The sequence below is a fragment of the Anolis carolinensis genome, chromosome 3 (assembly GCF_035594765.1).
Source record: "Anolis carolinensis isolate JA03-04 chromosome 3, rAnoCar3.1.pri, whole genome shotgun sequence".
NCBI classification, from domain to species: Eukaryota; Metazoa; Chordata; class Lepidosauria; order Squamata; family Dactyloidae; genus Anolis; species Anolis carolinensis.
Genome location: NC_085843.1, coordinates 142,823,033 through 142,844,797, shown reverse-complemented (window position 1 = coordinate 142,844,797; position 21,765 = coordinate 142,823,033). Strand labels below are relative to the sequence as shown.

Sequence of the window (21,765 nt, the reverse complement as noted above, 5' to 3'; positions counted from 1 at the left end):
ACTACTTTGCGATTACTTAAAACTTTACAATACCTATTTATGGCAATATCTGACTATGTATAACAATAATCTTCCATTCAATTTACAGGAGGTATCACTGTCACGTTATGATTTTAGTTTGGCAGACTGGCAGGAAGGCGTGGTACTACTTTTGTAATATTTTTATGCAAAATTGTGTTTCTTGACCACTTGATGAAAAGAAGACCAATTCATGGGTAAAGACCGTGTTTGCTAAATCTGGATTCCACACTTATCTATCTGAAAAATGTGTTAAGTTGCTTGCTGCTGATTTTTGTTGCTACAAAAATTGTTGCATGAATCCACAAAGTGTTGGTACAATTCATTTTGTTTCTGAAAATCAGAAATATCGGGATATCATGAACACTGATTGCTGATTCTTTAAAATTATTGTGAGTCTATAAATGGACAATAATTTTATCAACACATATTTCTTCTCTACATGGGCAAGGCGTTTACAGCATTTTATATTTAAATTGTGTGAGAGAGGAAAATACATTGTAAGGTACAGTGCCAAGAAATATGGCTTAAATAAGCAAGTACTGGGGGTAAAAAGAAAGGCAACATCAAACTGGGTGGGGGAGAGAGTGGAAACTTTCAAATTCTTCTGATATGGGTTTGTTCTGTACTCAGTTATATATTGTTTAAATGTAGATAAATGTACTCTGTGTACTCTTTTTAATGTCTCTTGGACGTCAAAGATGGGAAAGAAATAGAGGGATTGAAGTTCTTCTGTTTTGCTTTTTTGGTGATGAGCCAGTCTGAGAGCTTGCTGTGAGCATATGGAGATAGCATATTTGCAAGTCCATCTCTGGAGGATTGCAAAAGGCCCTTAGCTTGTGAAAAACAGCAATGTTATTTTTTTTAACGTTCCCTATATTTAGAGATTAAATCGCTCACTGCACAAACCCATTTGGAGCAGGCGAGAAGGTGAAAAGGATAATCAGTACAGTCACTGGTCCGTGTTTCCTAAACGCTTTTGAAAACATTACTGTGCGCAGGCATAAAATTAGCGGCAGGACCTTAAAAAGGCTGGCATTTAGCATGACTTTTTGGAAAGTGACACCCTCATTTTTTTCTTGTAGGATATCATTAAATTTCAATCGCCCTATGGCAGTGCCTTTCCATTAATAACCAATTCACTGTGTCACTTTGGCTCTCCTTTGAAATAATGAGCCTTTGCTTCGCTTTAATAAATTTAAACATATTCTCAAGGCCAGAGAAGATAGGAAACCGCAGATGGGCTGAGAAAAACACGATTCATAAATCCTTAACTGCCTGAGATCGTTGAGAGCAAAACAAAGTAACACTCGTAAAATATTAAACAATCCCAGCTGTATGAGTGAAGCTTCATTAACAAAAATGGACTATTTACTGCCTTCTATAGAGCCTGTGGGTGGAAGGATTGGAAGAAGTAATCTTTAGAAAAACAGTGTCATCCTCATTTTGATTCTCTAATCAACTGATGGCAGGACAGACACATATATTTAACAAGCCTATGTGGGGGGGAATGGTTTGTTTGTTTGGCTTATAGAAAACAGACACTGTTATTGACTTTAAACACTACGAATTATGCTTCCTAATGGTAGAATCACAGAACCAGAGGAAAATAAAAATCTGTCTCTGACCCTGAGACTTTTGTCTCAAACATGATTAACTTTATTTTAAATCACAGAAGGACTTCTGCTATATTCCAAGAAAAAAACACTACAGTACGAACAATGGTGGGACTTCTTGTGGGTTTCTGTCTCCCATACTTTCATTACTATGTAGACAGCTTTGTTGGCATACCTGTTCGATAAACAGAAAAACAAGTCGTTTCATCATTCACTACTGTTTACCTGAGGGGACAAAAACAGCATACTCAAGTAAATATGTTTGAGTACAGCAAAAATGTGCATATTCAGAAGTATGTCTCTGAAACATATCAGAGTGCTCAGTGGAGCTAACTTCCATGTAAGCATATGTGGAACTACATATATATCATAGTAAGAACAGTGAACCAGAGGTAAGTTATAATACAACACATTAAATGTATATCTGGTTGTATCGTTTTAGCATTGAGGATCAGTGTGGTCTTTTTCTTTACATATGGGCAATGCACATTTAATGTTATGGTTGAGCCTTCTGGCTCCGATACTAGGAGACGGGGTCGTAAGACTCCTCGAGAGTCAGACTCTTTTGAGGAGCGTGAAAGGAAACGGCTCCGGGACTTATTTGCAGAACCAACAGATGAGGACTCATTTGAGGGTTTTACCGAGGGAATGGAGGAAGAAATGGTCAGCTCGGAGGAGGATGACATGGAGTGGACTCGTGTGAGGGAGGATTTGGGTGTCACCGGCAATGAAAGCATGGGAGGCGATTGGCGGGTTGCAGGATCAGATCCATGGACGGGCTGGAGAGATGGAGCGGGATCCACAGCTGGGGATGCTGTGGGGCGTAGTCAAAGGTGTTTTAGCTCTGATGAGGATGATGATGATGGGGCACCTGGGATTAGGATGGCAGCTGACAGCGATGATGAGTTTGAACTGGGATAAAATGGGGTTTAGGATCAATGTCTAATTGCGTTGGGCAAGGTAATCTGGACGAACGCTTGGGCTCTTGTTGGGGAACTTCCTAAGACGGGTGTGACTCGTTGCTGGATACGTAAGTTACTAAGGACACTGGGCATAGACGGCGGGAGGTACTGTGTGGGGTTTTTCTGTGCAACTTGTGTTTAATCTTGATAGCTTGGACCTCCGTCGTCTTTTTGACGGACATTAATTACCTACTCTGGATTGACGCTGGACTGACTGACTTCGACCCCGGATTATCCCTTCTGTGGCTATCGGTGGGACTTGTGGAATTCTAGACGTCTGCATTTGGCTTTCGACCTTGGACCGGATTGAGACCCTGCTGACCGCCGTTACCCTGATTGATGTGCCTGGACCCGGATTTCGCTCGTTGCACGGAGGAGTAAACAGCCTGATTTACTCATCTGTAGCGTTTGAGTAGCAGAGAGGAATCTGCTGCCAGTTTATTGTGTTCATTCTGACCTCTGTTAATCCTCTTTTGTTTGCTAAATTTGCCAGGCTGAAGTAAGCACTTTTGATTTAATCCGGACTAAACTCCTGTTTAATCCGGTTTATCCTTTTGAACCGTTTTAGTTCAAACGGAGCTGTTTTTTGTTACTTTTCACACTGAAGTCAAGTGTTTGCCAAATCCTTTGTTTCCTACGGGCATTTTCAGTTTTGTAACTTCAATAAACTGAGTTTTACTCTATTTGGTGGCGTTCTGTCTTTGACATTTAATATGGTTTTATACAGCCAAATGATAATTCTCCCTGCACAAATTGGTATTGCCACAATTATATTTAAAAAATAAGTTATTCGGGACTGGGGCTTATATTGCTCCACAATTTGCCATGCACACAACTGGAAGTGAATAAAGTGCTCTGTAGGACACCCTAGATCTAAGAAACCTCCATTCTGTCCTGAAAAAGTTCAGAGGACTTTATGACTGTACCGTTAATTGTTTACCTTATACGATAAAGTAGCAATTTTGCATCTATTCATAGCACTTCTTTCTTCTATGCCGTTTTTCAAGGGAGGGGCCCCCCAGTGGTGCAATGGGTTAAACTGCAGACTGAAAGGTCAGCGGTTCAAATCCAGGGAGTGGGTTGAGCTCCCATCTGTCAGCTCCAGCTTTCCATGCGGGGACATGTGAGAAGCCTCCTACAGGATGGTAAAACATCAAACATCCGGGCCTCTCCTGGGCAACATCCTTGCAGACGGCCAATTCTCTCACACCAGAAGCGACTTACAATTTCTCAAGTCGCTCCTGTCACAAAAAAAAACGAGGGGAATCAAAATACTAATATGAGCATTCCCAAAGAGAAGGCAATTTTCTTTAAAGAAAAAGAAATATTATATAACAGGGTTGCTGTTTTCTTGAATTTCCCAGCCTTGTCAGCTTCTGTAATATCATATACTCATTATTAATTACTATCTCCAAATATATGGGAATAAGCAGGATTTTCTTTTGAAAGCTCTGTGGGGCCTATAGACCTTCAGATATTGTGAGATTCCAGCTTACCATCCGTTACCATTGGCCACACTGGCTCAGGCTGAACGTCATTAGGGTCCAGCAATATCTGGAAGGCCATACGTTCCCTTGATCTGTGTTTAAAAGGGGGAAATTTAGCAATAATGAATAATTTGAATAAAATAATTTAACAGAACCATATACTGTATTGTCATGTGCTGTAAACTGGTGAGAAAAATGTAACCAATTTCATCTATAAACATAATAAAAGTGAAAAAATGTGTATGTGTGTATGTGGAGGAGGTGTCCACTTACACAGACAGCCTCCCACCTCCACAAACAGCTATAGTTTCCACTGGGCAGGAGACACCATGGCCCTCCCTCCACTGACATGCAGGTTATAGGGAGTGCCATGAACATGTAGCCAGCCCCTGCCAGTGTCCCCCACAAACACCATTCTGCCCCCCCCCCCAAGTGAAGGCTTTCATGCAGGGATAAGTACAACTTTTCCCAAACCTCTTGTTCAGTTGCTGATCAATTCCTCTGTTAATTGTGTGCCATAGGAAAGGGAAGGAAAGGGGTAAAGGAGAGGCAGTGGGCAGGGTCATGTAAATTAAGGAACCCTGGGATGTTCATTGTGAAGGAAAAACAGAACATCTAGGATGAAATTGACCTACATCAGGTCAGCACTGTTAATCCAACCAAAGATGGATCCTGAACAAACTTGCCACTGATAGGGGGACTTGCAACCCCTTCACTGATACTGTGACCCCCACCGACAATGAGCTGGGACCAAACTTGGCACAGAGAAGTCCCATGACCAACTGAACATACTGCAGGGGTTAGTGGGAATGGATCTTGATTTTGGGAGTAATAGTTCACCTACATCCAGAAACTGAACCCAGCTGATGACAGATCTGGACCAAACTTGGCACACAGCCCCAACATAGCCAATTGTGCATACAGGCCTGGTTTGCAGGTGATTGACCTTGGATCTGGGAGTTGTAGTTCACCTTTATCCAGAGAGCCCTGAACCCAGCCAACAATGGATCTGGATATTACCTAATATCCCACAACATACAATGCCTTCTTCTAATTACCTGGGCACTGCTGGGTCACCACACTAGTATTAAAAATAAGAGGAATAGATATTCTTGAAAAAGAAGAAAATCTTTATCTTAGTGTCTTACTTTTTCTCAGATGACAAGTTGCTGCATTCTGTCCCATGCTTTGAGTTCCAAATGCCCATATGATAGTGTCTATCTTTCAGTCCACCAAGAAATGATGGAAATAATGGATTGGGCATAGACTACAGAAAAGCTCTTGCTGAAAAGAACCAGGAACAAGGTATAATCCTAAAATCTATCAGAAAAAGGAACCTGTTCAGTTGCATTAATAATCAATTCTACTCTGATATCTATGAACTGAGAATGAATTGGATCTTATTTCAGGGTTATATATTTCACGATAAGATTTTTTTTGCATTGTTATAAGAAAATCCTGAGTAATTAATGGGAATGCCATAAGCTGACAGGCAACTTCAAAGGTGTACACACACACATCAGCATTGTGTAATAATATATATTTCATCCATCCTTGAAAGCATTTTTCCTATATATGCGAATATTTATCAAACCAATAGCACTATCACTGCATTCAATGTCTACCATTCTAAAAAATAAAAATCTGTATTATGTTTAAGTAAAAATATGTTCTGAAACACTTATTTACATTAAAATGTTTTACTACATTAAACTCGAAAGTGATGTTTGTGATAAAACGGTGGTAATCCAAAGAGAACTACTACATGAAGAAATTCTTTACACAGATTCATTCTTTATACTCTTCAACATTTAATTGAAAATTAGGACATAGAGTATGGCCAAGACAGCAAAAGTTATTAATGGGGAAGAAATTCCCAGCTACAAGAGTCTAGCCTTTTGCTTTAACCTGATCCCACTGGGAAGGACATGGTTTTGTTCTTTCTATTCTAATCTACATAGCTGGCCTAATAGAAGGCAAATTACCTCTGCACTGTGAACTCAGTTTGCAGCAACTGTTGTTAGTTAAGAACAAAGGGGGGAAATGGGAGAAGATAAAGAGAAACTGGGACATTTTTAAACCAGCTGAAAAGGTGGAATGAGAAAGTTATAATATAGGCTGTTCCTGCAAATTGGGATTGTTGGAGGGTATGATTCTTCTTCTAAAGAACCATGGCCCCATCCAGACAGGCCCATATTCCGGAAACCGATTGAGTTTTTATTGAAGGTGTCCAAACAACGCCTCCAGTAAAAACAAATTAATTTGGAATAAATAAATTAAATACCTGGCAAGATCCGCAACGTAAGATAAGATCCGGATCTTACCAGGTATGGACCTGAGGACTGCGTCACGTCATTCTGGAGGCCGAAAGACCGAGGGCACCCACCCCTCCCCCCCCAAGCCCCCAATTTGCCCCTAAAAATAAAGTAAAATGTACCTGGCTGCCATAAGTTGTCTCCTTGTGCCCTCCTGGTGTGAAGAAATGACGTGCCAAGAGGCATGTAGCCACCCCCACCCCCCAAGAAAGCCCAGGTTTTTTGAGGGGGGGGGGAGTGGAGACACAAATCCTCACCAAAGTGGGTTTTTAAAACCCGTTTTGGCGCAAATTTTGGAAGCATCCCATGTCTCACAATTTTGATATAGCTCGGCCAACAGTGCCAAGGCTGACAACATAATAACATCTCTAAAGTAATGCAGTTAACTTCTGCACAACAGTAAATCAACACTATTCAAAAACACAAGCAAAAACAAAGTAATACAGTTGGACAGCATGTGCCATATGCTGAATTATTTTCTTTTTTAATACTTCAAATGCTATGAAATGTTAATATATATCCTGTCTAAATAATATATAATAAGCTCTGTGTTTGTAAACACCCATCGTATAAGCTTAATAATCCTTGGACAAATTTACATATCTACTTTGCCCCATACAGTAGGATTCATTCATCCATTCAAACACTCCTCCAGCTATTCATGGTATGTATTTATGACCTCTAAGCCCACCAGGGTCTCCCAGTACAATGCATAATTCAAAAAGTCATTTTTAAAAAACAAAAAATTAACTGAAAAGTTTATTCTATGTATCCTTCCTAACTCATCTATATACCACTACCAAGGGTTCCATTTCGATATAAACCAACAAATGGAGTCAAATACATGTGACTGTTAGTGGAATCAAAGTGCAAAGGTCAAAATAAGTTTAACTAATTAATGGAGAGGTCTTAAATGCCCTAAACATACCATATTCCATCTGATCCTGGAAGCTAAGGAGGATCAACTCTGATTAGTACTTGGATGGGAGACCATCAACTAATACCAGCCTACATTTCACAAGAAGGAAGTGGCAAAACCACTACTGAGTATTTCTTGCCTAAGAAGACCCTATGAAAGTCATTGGGTTGCCATAATTAAATGGAAAACATGAAGGCACACATATACACACAATGACGGATGAGAAAGAAATTGAGAACCATTACCAGCTTGAGGCTGATTAGTATTGCATAGTGGCCTGCTGATCCTTTCGGAGACCATTGCATGACATAATTTTAAAACAGGAATGAATTAAAAATAACATTTATTTTTAAGTTTTCCAAAGAGGAAAGAAGCAGAACTAAGTTTCCAATTTCTTTTTTAAAAAGAAATGTAGTGTAGTTTTGTAGTTTTGCTTTCCATGCTCATGCTCTCTCTCTCTCTCTCTCTCTCTCTCTCTCTCTCTCACTCTCACTCTTCCTCCCCCTCCAAACTGCCTTTTATCAGCTAATATGTGAAACAATTGTAATGTGGAGCATGTAAGCAGTCTTTGCCACTGGGCCCTCATAAATCTTGCCAGTTCCCAGTGAACAACACCAAATATTTGCAGCTGAGGAACATTTGGTCTGCTTTAAATTAACATATCTCAGCAGTCAGAAGTCATTAAGCTTTGCCAATGATTTGAAACCATTTTTCCATTTCAAAAGCGACACTGGCTGTTACTTTTTTTTCTCCCCCTGGATGAAGAAGGTAGCAAGAAACAAAAGCAGTGAAATGAAAATGGGTTACGAATGGAAAAAAAACCCGACAAAGACTTTGAACTGCTTATAGTTAATCTCTTATTTAGTTTGTTGTTAAAATATATAACATTTACATATATAATCAAATCATAATTTAGGTCCAGGCAAATTAATTTAATCAGCAAAATATGTGATTTTAAAAGTTGTGGAAATATGCCTTTCTTTTCTTGTTTAATTCCTTGTGAATATGTCTTTATTGAAATATGACTGAAATCTTGATGGTATTCAATTTAAGAATAGAGAAATGTGTAGAACAAAGTTCAAAGGCTAAGTCCAATGTCAGTCCTACCCTGAATAGACCAAGCCCCTTCCACACAGCTGTATAAAATCCCACATTATCTACTTTGAACAGGGTTATATGGCAGTGTGAACTCAAATAACCCAGTTCAAAGCAGATATTGTGTATTATCTGCCTTGATATTCTGGGTTATATGGCTGTGTGGAAGGGCCCCTTCTGAAAACTCAGTTATTTAAGTACCATTGACTTAAGTGATCTTATCCTTTTATCTTCAGTATGGCTAACGCTGGAGCTAGCCCCATGTGAGTTATTAGCCTGTTTGGAAAACATGAGTTACGGTCTAACCTAGAGAAGCAGTATACATGAAAGTAAATAAATTATTTCCAGTGGAATCTAAGAAGTGTGATGTAGTAGGTTGTGACTATTGCAGTGTGGACCAATTCCGGATCCCTTTGTAAAGCCATATTATTGTATTTTCAACATTTTCAACATTTAGTTAATATTTGATCTCTCTCTCTCCCCCCCCCCCCCCAAAAAAAAACACAACAACAATTGGAGTGTTCTACAGTGGCAGCAAAAAGGAAATGGAACTTGGGTGTCACCGGCTTCATTTATCCATAATTAAACACTCCAGTAGTTTCTACTACCAAATGGGGAAGCATCTTTAAAAAAACTGCAAAGCATTTTGCTTTTTGAGAAGTCAGAACAGCAAGCAGAAAAAAAAGCACAGAAGAAACATCCAGCTCTGCATAGGAGTTTTGTTAGTAATTTTCTTACATTATGTTTCAACTGCAAGACAGAGCAGATATTGATACATTCAAAAATTAGAAGAGAAATGCAATCTAATTTTAAAAACCAATGAGGATGTCATTTTTGTTTGCTTAGTACTTTAACCAATATGTAGAACAATACAGGCAGTCCCCAAGTTCTGTAGGTTTGTTCTCAGGTTGGATTTGTTTATAAGTCATAATAGGTACATGTTTCTGTGTAACTCCAGCTTATCTATCTGTCTGTCTGTCTGTCTGTCTATAAGCTTTGGATAGCATAGGGAAGGATTAACACCCCTGTGGCATTTGCTTTGCCACCTGTGCCCCTGTTCAGAAGACTTCGCCTCACTTTCTGTCCCTGTGAAAAATTTGGCTTGCTGTGAAAACAAAGATGGGGATAAAATTTCAGCTGAGACACCTTTTCTCCCTGATAACTTTTTCAGGAGTGAATTTCCCTTCTGAAGGGTAGCTTTCTCTCACATCTGTTCTTAACTATGAATCGTCTGCAAGTCAGATGTTTGTAACTCAAGGACTGCCTGTATTATAAACATTGGGATTTCCCCTGAAAATAGGACATCTTGATAAAATAAGACCTAGTAGAGATTTTGGTGACTGGCCAAATATAAGACCTTCCCCTAAAGTAAGACCTAGCAGGAGGGAGCCGCTGCCGAGGAAGGAGCCCTCTCCCCTTCCCTTTCCTCTCGCTCGCACCCTCTAGCCTGGGCCGGCCACCGAGGGGCTCAAAGGCGGAGAAAGACCCAACCATCTGGTCACTTCCCTCTCTCCCTCCCTGGCTCCCTGGGAGGTCCAGCCCCACACACTCAACTCGCCCTTGCTGGATTTCTCCCAAGTTTTCATCCACTCAGCAGGGAGCGCGTCCCCATTGCCGCTGCTGGAAGCGCCCAGATGTACGAACAACAGGCAGACAGGCAAGCAAGCATGAAGAGGCCCACCGTGCCTTCCTTGGTGGAGGCACCATCGTCAAGGAAGGCACGGTGGGCTCCTTCTTGCTTGCTTGCTTGCTGCTCTTCCATCCTGGCGCTTCCAGCAGGAGACAGGGAAAATGGTAGCAGCAACGGGGATGCGTTCCCTGCCGGATGGCTGCTTCTGCTGCTGCTTCTTTCCTCTCGTTCCTTCTTTTCTTCCAAAGCAGTGCTGTTTCTGTTGCCAATTTGGAAGAGAAGAAAAGAGAGGAAAAACAGGAGAACGGCGAGCGGACTCCTAAAGTCCCTCCCCCGCCCACGGCTTTGGTAGAAGATGAAGAAAGGAGAGGGAAAGGGCGAGCTGGGTCCTAAAGTTCCTCCCTCGCCCACTGCTTCAGTAATAAAGACAAACATTATTTTTGAAGGCTTTCATGCCTGGAATCACTGGGTTGCTGTGAGTTTTCCCGGCTGTATGGCTATGTTCCAGAAGCATTCTCTCCTGACATTTCACCCACATCTATGACAGGCATCCTCAGAGGCTGTGAGGTCTGTTGGAAACTAGGCAAGTGGGGTTTATATATCGATGGAATAATGTCCAGTGTGAGAGAAAGAACTCTTGACTGCTGGAGACAACTGTGAATGTTTCAGTTAGCCACCTTGATTAGCATTGAATAGCCTTGCAGCTTCAAGGCCTGGCTGTTTCCTGCCTGGGGGAACAAATATGGAACCAGACATTGAGCATCTCATTAGCTAAAAGCAGCCTCATAAGATATGTGCAGTGTGCCTAGGAATTTGTTCATAGTTTTTTTTAACTATAGTCCGGCCCTCCAATTGTCTGAGGGACACTGAACTGGCCCCCGGTTTAAAAAGTTAGGGGACCCCTGGTTTAGACTCATATCATCCACTTCAAAGCAGATAATCTGGATTAAGAAACCTGGTTTTTATGACAGTTTAGACTCATATCATCCACTTCAAAGCAAATATCATCCTCTGCTTCAAAGCAGATAATCTGGATTCAGAAACCTGTTTTCTATGACAGTTTAGACTCGTCATCCACTTCAAAGCAGATATATGGTTATGCTGTTTTGTGATGACAACTCTGTACAGTATATAATAAATGTTCTCTTTTTTTGTCCAACAATAAATGTGAATTCGTCTTCATGAAAAAATAAGACATCCCCTGAAAATAAGACCTAATACATCTTTGGGAGCAAAAATTAATATAAGACACTGTCTTATTTTAGGGGAAACAGCATATATCTTTATTTGGCTTCTAACTCTGGTGTACTTTGCATCATTCTGCCTATATTACTTACAAGTATATTTTAAATGTATTACACACATACTAATATACTAATTTATTTTCCATCTATATAGGAATAAAGGCAACTCAAAACTTAAAAACCATACAAATATATTGTGAAATCCAGACTTGTCTCATTTGAAGTAGATACACTATAATCAGTTTGACATCAGTTAGTCAAGACTATACTGTAATATGGAGCCCCCAGTAGTAAAGCGGCTTAAACTGCTGAGCTGCTGAACTTGCTGACTGAAAGGTTGACAGTTCGAATCTAGGGAGCAGAGTAAGCTCCCACTGTTATCCCCAGCTTTGGCCAACCTAGCAGTTCGAAAACATGCAAATGTGAGTAGATCAATAGGTACCGCTCCGGCAGGAAGGTAACGGCATTCCATGCAGTCATGCCGGCCACAAGACTTTGGAGATGTCTACTGACAACACTGGCTCTTCGGCTTAGAAATGGAGATGAGCACCAACCCTAAGTCGGACTCGACTAGACTTAATGTCAGGGGAAAATCTTTACCTTTACTACACTAAAATATACACATTAAAAATATATATCTAAAAATTCATCATCTTTCAGAACCTATGTTCCTAGTGGTTGCTACTTGTTCCATCTTTCTCATCCTTTTTGGAAATAATGAAATATATAATTAAACTCTAGAACTATTTTGAAGAAGATGCCAACTCAAATGATTTTTTTCAAAAAAATTATGATTGATAAATTTGATGCAAAGATTTTGGACGAAGATGAAGAAAAAATAAGAGACAGCCTGAATCTGTTCAGGATAACAAAAAGGAAACAGAAATGTCTTTTCACTTTTATATATGTCTTAATTCAATTTTAAAACTGCATATGATCAAATGGACGTACATGCCAGGAACAAAACTAAACAAATCTTACTCACTGACCTTAAGCTTCTGTAATGGAAATGTTATACCATCACTGCCAGATATATACTTGGCCAATAAATCTGCTAAGAAAAAATCCAGGACCTTTTCCTGGGATTTTTCTTCCTGCTTAACTCAGCATTCCCTAAAACTAGTGGAATGCAGATCTCTGCACATACTATGGAAATTTTCCACTTGTATCACATTTCACAGAAGCTTTAGAAAAACAAGCTTTATGAACAGAAAGAAATTAGTGTTATTCTCAGCTAATCATTCATTTTACAAGTACTTAAGGCTTTGATAAAAAAAATTGTCAAGGTTACTGAGGATATGTAAGTAATGTATTCACTTGCTACCTTTTAATTCCAGGGTAGTTTATATTTTATAACAATCTTTCTGAAAAGCTCTTGAGAAGACAAGTAGATTTCATGACAAGCAGTACTTAAAAGGAATTAAACAGTGCTGTGAATTTTATTACTAAAATGTATTGTCTTGAATAGGAAAAGACCATGAAAATCAGGTTTTAAGAACGTTAAAAACTTGGTACACAAAATTTTGCACATTTAGGAAAACATATTTATTTATCTATATTTATTCCATTTCTATGCCGCTTTTTCTTGTTGTGGGACCCAAGAAGGCTCACCAAGTTAAAACCTTTCCTCTCACTAATAACAAGAGAGAATAACATTCCAAAAAGTGGTAATTTGTATGGCATTTGCCAACTGGGGGAGGAATATATGAAATTTTATTTCTGAGAAGAAAAGGATGTGAAAGTACAGGAGATGCAATAAACATGAGCTTCCTGTTGTTTTTGACTCTATTTCACATCAAAATTTACTCTATTTCCTGACATAATATGGATGTAATATGAAAGTGTCCTACTAAACTATAGGCCTTTCCCATGCAACAAATCTAAGTTGGAGAAAATATGTGAGCAACTCCCTAGCTGTGAAATTTTCTCCCCAGGAAGAGTTGGCTGGCTCCATCCCTCTGGAGTTTCTGGTTGGGTGGTTAAGACTGTATGATTTTGTTTGACTTTAGGTTCTTAAAACCAAGGATAGCTTCTATTGTAGTATGTATGCTATTTTTAGAAACTGTTTTTTCTAGAAATTGCTTTAAAAATGTTCTGGATATTTAACCTTTTGGTTGTTTTTAATCTTTGTATAACACAAATCTTACTTTGAAAACCATATGATAGATTCACCTTAGGGTTGCCATAGGTTAGAAAATGACTTGAAGGCACCCAACAGCAACAACAGCAATCACCTTCAAGGGGCCAAAATTACTTTCAACAAACCTAAAGTTCTATCATACTATTTACTGCCAAATAAAAAGTATATGGAATAATACAAATAAGCAGAAAGAAAATAATTTGACTTATCCTTTTAGAGACACAATGGTCACAACTCCTGAAAGTTCTCTATAGTGCCACTACTTCTGGGATAAATAAAATAATCTATTTTAAAAGAATTGATTTAACTTACATCAAAAGGTTAATAGTGCTTCTTTTAAAATTAGTCTGCAGAGCCTGAATCTGGAATATTCAATCAATAAATGATTAACCTTGAAAATTATAATATTAAAATCAAACCCTTCTATTTTGGTTTGGTGGAACCCTGGTGGCGAAGTGTGTTAAAGCGCTGAACTGCTGAACTTGCAGACCGAAAGGTCCCAGGTTCAAATCCCCCGAGCGGAGTGGAGTGAGCGCCCACTGTTAGCTCCAGCTTCTGCCAACCTAGCAGTTCGAAAACATGCCAATGTGAGTAGATCAATAGATACCGCTCCAGTGGGAAGGTAACGGCACTCCATGTAGTCATGCTGGCCACATGACCTATGGACAATGCTGGCTCTTCGACTTAGAAATGGAGATGAGCACCAACCCCCAGAGTCAGACATGAAACCTTTACCTTTTACCTATTTTGGTTTGATATGAAAAATCTATTACGTTAAAAGCAGTAACACTGTAAGCAAGGGCTAGGCAATTGTTGAGAGTTCTGTGTTTTACATTCTACCACTAATGGATCCCCAAGAGCTGCATCCACATCTTGTGACCATGCTTTTGGGGGCCAAAACAAGATAGTTCAAATGGTGGGCAAGTGGTGGAGAACAGATTTCCACACTGTTCACCAGTGCAGCCATTGTGCTGGCTCAGAGGTTGTCAGTGTAGTTGCCCTTGATGCAGATCCAGAGTAGCCCATTCCAGATCAGTATCGAGGTAACTGCCCTGTCAAGATGCACCCTAAGTCACCCAGCAGGAATTTATCCTTGTATATCTCTCTCCTAGAAGCAAATTGGCTTAATTTGGATTTAGCCACAATTGAGTTTAGCAAGCATCCTTTAGATTAATTCAGATTAAAGCCTAAAGAAACTGGATAATTTCTCCAAGACAATGTCAGGTGTAGGATTCGGTCTTTCTCCTGAGCATTAAGCAACTTTCTTCAAGTTAAACCAGATCATCCTACATGCATTTTGTGGCTGCCCACAGACTGATCTAACCTCACACCAAACTAAATAGTTGTTGTTGATATAATATGTAGAACATTTAAATGGTTGGTGTAGATGGGGCCTCCGAGAGTCAGGAAAGTGGCCAATTTTGTTTCTTAGGAGACAAATAATTCTGAGACCTCTACATCTTTTACCCTACTTGTGGTGGCCTCTATTAGGCCCTCGTGTCATTTCCAGTACCTGACCTCTCTACTCTCAACCTGCTAAGTTATGGCTCTTCTCTCCCTAAGTGGTCCAGAGAGAAAGAGTAATTGCTTGGGAAGATTTAGTAGTGTTAGGGACCAATTTTCCATTGGTCTTTGTCCAATGAAAAATGAAACAACTTTTCTTCTGCTCCTCAACCTCCCATTGGGAATAGCAAGGAAAAAGGACTGGGAGTCAGTAGACAAGATGGGTTAGATAGCCAAAACACCATGGTGGCTAAAAAGAAGTTGTAAAGTTTCCAGGAATAAATGAGACTGGCTGTTTTAGATCCATATTTTACTTCTTTGTGAATCATTTATAGGTTTTTAAGATTCATTCTCAGAAAAAAACAGATAAAGGAAACCTCTTGCAGTGATTATATTGTACTAACATCTCAAATAGAATCATCATCAGGAATAATCCCAAAAATCATGCATATAGGAAAATGTCCACACTAGAACAGGTCTTTAGCATTTGGTAGCACTGGTCCTCTTTATATGAAGAAAGAGAAGAATCAGATAGAGGTCTAATATATTTTTTTGAAATCTTTTTCATGATAAAATTTTCCTCACTTTCATTCTCCCGCATTCTCTTCATTTAAATGTTCTACATATTATATCAACAACAAATATATTGTATTTAAGAGTTTGCAAATGGTTATGGTTCCAGTTTAATAGTTAAGTTTTTGGTATAGTATTAAATCTTCATTTAATTAAATCTATACTTTGTGAACATTCTGCAGGCTGCATTAAGCTATTCTTATATCTTCATGTGACAGAAGAATAAGGAAGACAGCTGGCCTTTGTATTAAATGTTCTTTGTATTAAATGTTTTACGGAGACCACTCACAAACACACACGTATGCACAAACAGAGTAGGTCAGGAAATTAGACATCTTATCTTTGGGTCTGTTAAAAAGGACCAATAACCTCAGCCTCCAGCACTCCAGTGTGATAACTGCTTTTACAAAATGAATTTTTGACTTTTTCACAGCTTAGCTACAAGTAGACACTATCAGTGAAACAGCATTTCCCTGTAATATGATGGAAAGCAAAAGATTTCAACATCTGACAGAAGAAAATGAACAACTGATAAACAATCTTTGAAATGCTCTCGCTGCAACATATGCTGTTCACAATGATTTGCATTTTTATTATTGTTGACTTTCATGACAGGCCGATGGTCAGCTAAATATACAATAACGTGAAACAAAACTAATTAGAGGTCCACCATCCCATTTTAGACACGAACAAAACAAGCCAATAAAAAAGAGGTCTTAAGCATAGAGTATATATAATTTGAAAGAAATCATCACATTTTTCATTTGTGAACCAATTAAAAATTATTTTTCTGCTGTTGTAAGATACCATCTTATGTCATATGCAATTATGTCAGTGCGGAATTATGGCCTCTACATGAATCATAAACAGATCTTCGAAATAAAACCAGTAGCTTAAGGTTATTACTATCAATACTGTGAAAGGTGCATTCCTTAATAATATATCTCAATAAATCTCAATGAACTCAAGACCATTCTTTTTCTCTAAATACCAGAATCTCTGTATTGTAAAAAATAATCATGTTTTCAAGTCTTTGAATGAACATTTTGAAGTGCTTGTTTATATGTGGATAGTGGATACCCTTCCCATAGGCCCAATCTACACTGACTTTTTAGGTAAGTGTGGGATCACCTCAACCTGTGGGTATCTACAAATTGCACAGAGAGTGATCCAATTTAACCTGGGAAAAACTGCTTAACATGGCTGCACCCCGAGTTAAAAAAAACACACACAGGGGAAATACTACACCAGGATTCAGGCTTTTCCATGTCAATGCAGTGCAGACATTCACTGCCAATTCCTATTTGGAATCAGAGGTGAGCCATCTTGTACTCACGTAGCCCAGAACCACAGGATGGCTGTCCCATCCTGCCCTCTTCCACCCTGTTGCTGACAGCTACAAGGATGACAAAATAACATTGCTCATTTTCAGCCGTTTCTTTTCCTGGTTCTGTGCCATATGAGAGATAAAAGAACCTGGAAGGAGTGGGGGCTCCTGCCGCTGGCAATTCATAGTGCCTGTCCAGCCACATGGTGGGCCAGAACTGGCATTTTGCATGCCAGTTCCTCCCCACATTATATCTCTGCGTAGAACCACCCATAGTTGCTTTAAATCTGAGTCTGATTAATGTTAAGCTGAACTGGAGAAATAAAGCTAATTTAGCTGTCATAATGGTAATGAACAAGATTACCTACATATATTGGATTTGACCCAAACTCAGCCATATTTACAGTAAACCTATAGAAATATTGAAGCCTAAGAGTTAAGTTAGTCATGACATTAGGATCTACTTTAAATAGGCTTAGGTCAGGATCCACACTGCAAAAAAGAGCATTACCAAGAAGAATAGCACTGAGAAAGTACAACTGACAGAATAGCAGTTTAATTAGGTTTTGGAATCAAATAAAGAGTTCTGGCAGAAAATTGCAGACCATTTGAGAAAAAAGGAGATTACAATACAACACCTTTCATTATAATTACCCATTTTTAGAGATGTGATGAAATAGTGGTCAGCAAAATTGCTGCTTTTAGAGGATGGTAGCTTGAATTCTCAGAGCCATTCAACACAAAACAAAACCATCCCCACACACCATTGCATAAGTCAAATTCCAGCTTTAGTTTGATGTGATTTTCAACAATTTGAAAAGCTCCATATGCAAAAAGTTATCAGGTCTGAAACAATTATTAACGTTAGTCATTGCTAAAAGGAATGCTAATTTGTCATTTGGGCTAATATCAATCACACAGTTTGCTAAATCGTTGTTAGTTAATTATCTACTAGTCTTCAAAGTATACCACAAGATTTATAAAGAATAGTGCATTTGTATTCATTGTATTGGTTCATTAAAATGTCCTTAATGTTGTTTAAAAGTTTTATTCTACAAACCTGGTAGGCTTTTTTTCCAGATTAGTTTACAAAATTCATAATATGCATGATGTTGAGGATAATGGGACACTAATATATTTGGAAATGTAAACTCTAGGGAAAGTTTTCCTAAAATATGTCACTGATCTGCATTTCTGTTCTCTTTTTTCCACTGCCAGCATGAACATTGATCATTCTCCCTTTAAGCACTTTGTTTACTCAAGGTTAATAAGCAATAATATGTTTATTTCAGCTAGTACATGCTGAAAAATAAGTAACTGGCTACAAAGATCAATCAGCGAAACAAGGGTGGTGAATTCAGTGCTTCTGAACATATCCAAAACATTTTCCTGCACAACATGGGTTCTGCACGCCCTCTGCCTTCCTACTTGCAATCAAGAAGCATGATCTTCAAAGATTAGTTACTATTTCATATGTTTTGCATGGTAGAGTCAGGGATCTCAAGTTCAATTGTATAGTATCTCTTATTTAAAAGATCAGATACACAACAAATTATTATTGGATGTTATTCTCTGTGTTCACTTTAGCATGTTTTTGCTGAAACTGTGGACCCTGTACTATAAGACTAATACATATTTACACTCATTCAGCTTTAGAATCCCTGTGTCAAAAAGAACTATAATCATATCCAGTGCCAACAAGTTCGGACTCATGAGGAATACTTCTTATCCAACTTAGCCAATTTAAGAAAAAAGTGTATAAAACCTAGTAAAGTACTGATGACCTTAATATTCTTGGGACTGGAGCTGCAGCAGCTGCATATGACTGAAAATGGAGCTGTCAAATATTCACAAGTTCTGAATACAAACAGAAAATAACTTCCAGTGATATCGTTTTATAATGCCTTACTACTGTACAAGCAAGGCCAGTCTACCTGGTGGAAAGCTTTGTGCTTTGGGAAGGTTGACTGGGTTAACATTCTAGTTAGATACAGTTTCTTCAAGCAACTGGTTCCTCTTGCATCAATGGCCACATAGTTGACTTTAATATGCTGTGTTAATAACAGCGTCAGAATCCAATTTTGGCCTGGCAAAGACAAACTTGGCTTTGCTACAAAGACATCAACAGAGGCACAGCTACACACCACTTAGATGAACACTAATCTTAACACTTTTATAGAAGCTCGGGTCACAGAGAAACTGAAAATCCCTATATAGTTACAAAGCAATATCTTCATGTTTCTACCCAGGCCTGTCAAAAAAATTCTGCGTCCTGGACGACCTCTGCTATTGTGTGGTTCAGCTACTGCAAAAATCTACAACTACCTTACTTCTCAAAGGTTTCTGGTCTATCATTATCGCTCCCTCCCCATAAGTGATACACATAGATTGCTACAATCAGTCATATTCAGGAAGCATGTGGTGGTTTTGTTATGCTGTCTTGTATTCCAAAAGGGAGGTAAAGACCAGTTGTTTTTCATGCTTTGCAGTCTACGTTCTACTACCCTGGAAGAAGCATAAACAACTTTTTTTTTTTTAAAAAAAGAAGGAAAACTTAAATGCCTTGTCTGTTGCTAAAGCAAATTGAAGTTGTACACACTATCTGTTATGTGGGATGGATTATTTTAAAGTGCAGGTGTCCTTTATCTCAGCATTTTTAAACAGCTCATACAATGCAAAACATGCACTTTCTCATTGTTATGCAAACTATGTAACTACAAGAACAAATGTAATATGTGCAGTTATCTCATTTGCATGTACAAGATACATGGAAAAATTCAAGGTGTAGGTAAAATACACACATACACACACACACACCTTGTAGTAATCTCAGTTTCCTCATCAGGCTGGATTTGAAAGCCATTTCCTTGGAAGTGACCATTCTTTGATGAAATAATGCTTCTTCACCACTATTGCATTTGTACAGAGTTCTCAACCACAGGGTTCTTTCAGATGGTCGAAGTCCTATTAAATTTTGGCCAACAAGAAGAAAATGTAGTCCACTCAATACCCCATTGAAAACAATATGTAAATTTGCACATATTTGCTACAATTTCTACAAGCAGTTGTAATGGAGCCTTTTCACGTTTTGTACACCCTGAAAATGTGGCTAAAGTCATTGAAAAGATGAGACCTATGCCATGTATTCTAGACTCCCGCTTTTCTTAAATAATTCTGATATTTTTACACATTAGAGAAGAGAATCTCCTGTCAGAGACTGTGAATGTACATAAGTTTTATTCATTTAAACTTTTACTAAATTACGTTCTTCTTTTTTATTTAGGCAGTGTGAGATCTTAACTTTTTGCACTTTTTTGCACTTCTCTTGTTCCCACAAATCTTGACACATTTCTAGTAGAACCTGGGAGAAGGCAACCATGTATTCAATTGTAGGCTATCCTAGACACTCGGTGATGCCTTTCCAGTCCATTCACTTCAGGAGCAGTGTATAAAGAAACAGAAACAAGATTACACAAACCATGAGGTGAAGGGTCTATGCTGATTTACTTAAGTACTGAATTACTAATTTTAGGGATCAAACTTAAAATACACAGATACAACCACAGCTACCTATGGCAATGCCTACCCTTAATTTGAAATCATTTGCTCCAAAGCTACCCCAATGCAGCCCGGGAACATCCCTGGAGCCCTTTTGTGCATCTGGCTGGCTGGTTGGCCTAAGAGTGCATTGCAGCTGCCATCACACCAATGTGTTACCAGGCACATGCAGCGCTCTCACAGAGGTTTGCTGTCAATATCAATTTTCCTGGTCACATGGCTGGGCACCTTGTCATGACCAGAAGCAATGCTGATAGCAAGCCTCTGCAAGGGATCAATTTATTGGCAACACAAGAGTAGTCTATGGATCCAGCTGTCCATGCCTCCAAAATTCTGAGATCACTATGGAGCTTCCAAGGAAGCTCCTGAGTAATCTCATTTCCCCTTAACAGTTGGATACAGTGCTCCTGATGTGAATCCAGCCATGTTTGGTGTACTCCCTGCATCACCTGAAACGTGAGTTCATGTTATTTGACCCATGTAGACATTGCTTTTGAAGTCTGCAGAATGACTTTCTTCATAATGTTTGCCTTTTTCAATGAACTTTTACTGAGGAATTCACACAGATTGCTTAACGGGTTGGAAGTGAGTACAGAATGAGTCATGTTGATGTTGTCAGCAATTCACTTTTATTATAAACACTGCCTCCTATTGGTTACTGAGTAGAATGATATCTGAGAAGTCACAGGTGAATGCTTCTAAATGCAGGACTTTTTCGTCATTTATTACTGTTGTAAAATAATGATTTAAAATGTGCCTACACAGGTTGAATTTTTTCTCCTTATAAACAGAACGAAGTAGTAACTAGCAATAATAATATTTTACAATTATGCAATACAGTGTTCCCTCACTTATCGCAGGGTTAGGTTCCAGGACCACCCACAATAAGTGAAAATCCGTGAAGTAGGGACGCTATATTTTAATATTTATACATTATTTTAGTAGTTATACACTATTTTAAGCCTTTATCAACCAATCGTGTGTTGATAAATCACCTCCTTCTCCTCCCGTTGCCACTTGGGCTCCTTTTCTCTCCCTTCGGCTTCTTTTTCCTCCCTTCCTTAGGCTGTAAATTGTAATTTTTTATGATTTATAATATTCTTTTAGAGTTTATTGAAAAACCGCAAAACAGAGAATCCGTGAAAAGTGAACTGCAAAGTAGTGAGGGAACACTGTATTCTGTAACCTCCTCTGTAGTGAGGAGATAACTCCAAGTGATTTTTGTAAGAAGCATATAATAAGCATTTCAGTGTGGCAATACTGGTGTGTGTATGAAACAGGAGATACTCAATGAGCCACATTTCAAAGGAAATTCTTCTGTATCAGTAGCAACATAACATATGCCACTGAATGGGTTCCAAAATATTTCAAAAGCATT

At 38.8% G+C, this 21,765-nt stretch overlaps 1 protein-coding gene across 6 annotated transcripts in view; it reads right to left on the bottom strand.

The window, feature by feature from the left end:
• Positions 1–21,765, bottom strand: part of dach1 (dachshund family transcription factor 1) — a 399,470-nt gene that overhangs the window by 77,565 nt on the left and 300,140 nt on the right. For 4 of the 6 annotated variants that reach the window (XM_008106857.3, XM_062975577.1, XM_062975581.1 and 1 more), the window contains one exon: positions 19,647–19,793. The exons of the other annotated variants lie outside the window; for them this stretch is intronic. In XM_008106857.3, coding sequence (XP_008105064.2) covers positions 19,647–19,793 — 147 coding nt within the window. The remainder of the gene's footprint in view (positions 1–19,646; positions 19,794–21,765) is intronic. 6 annotated transcript variants of the gene reach the window in all.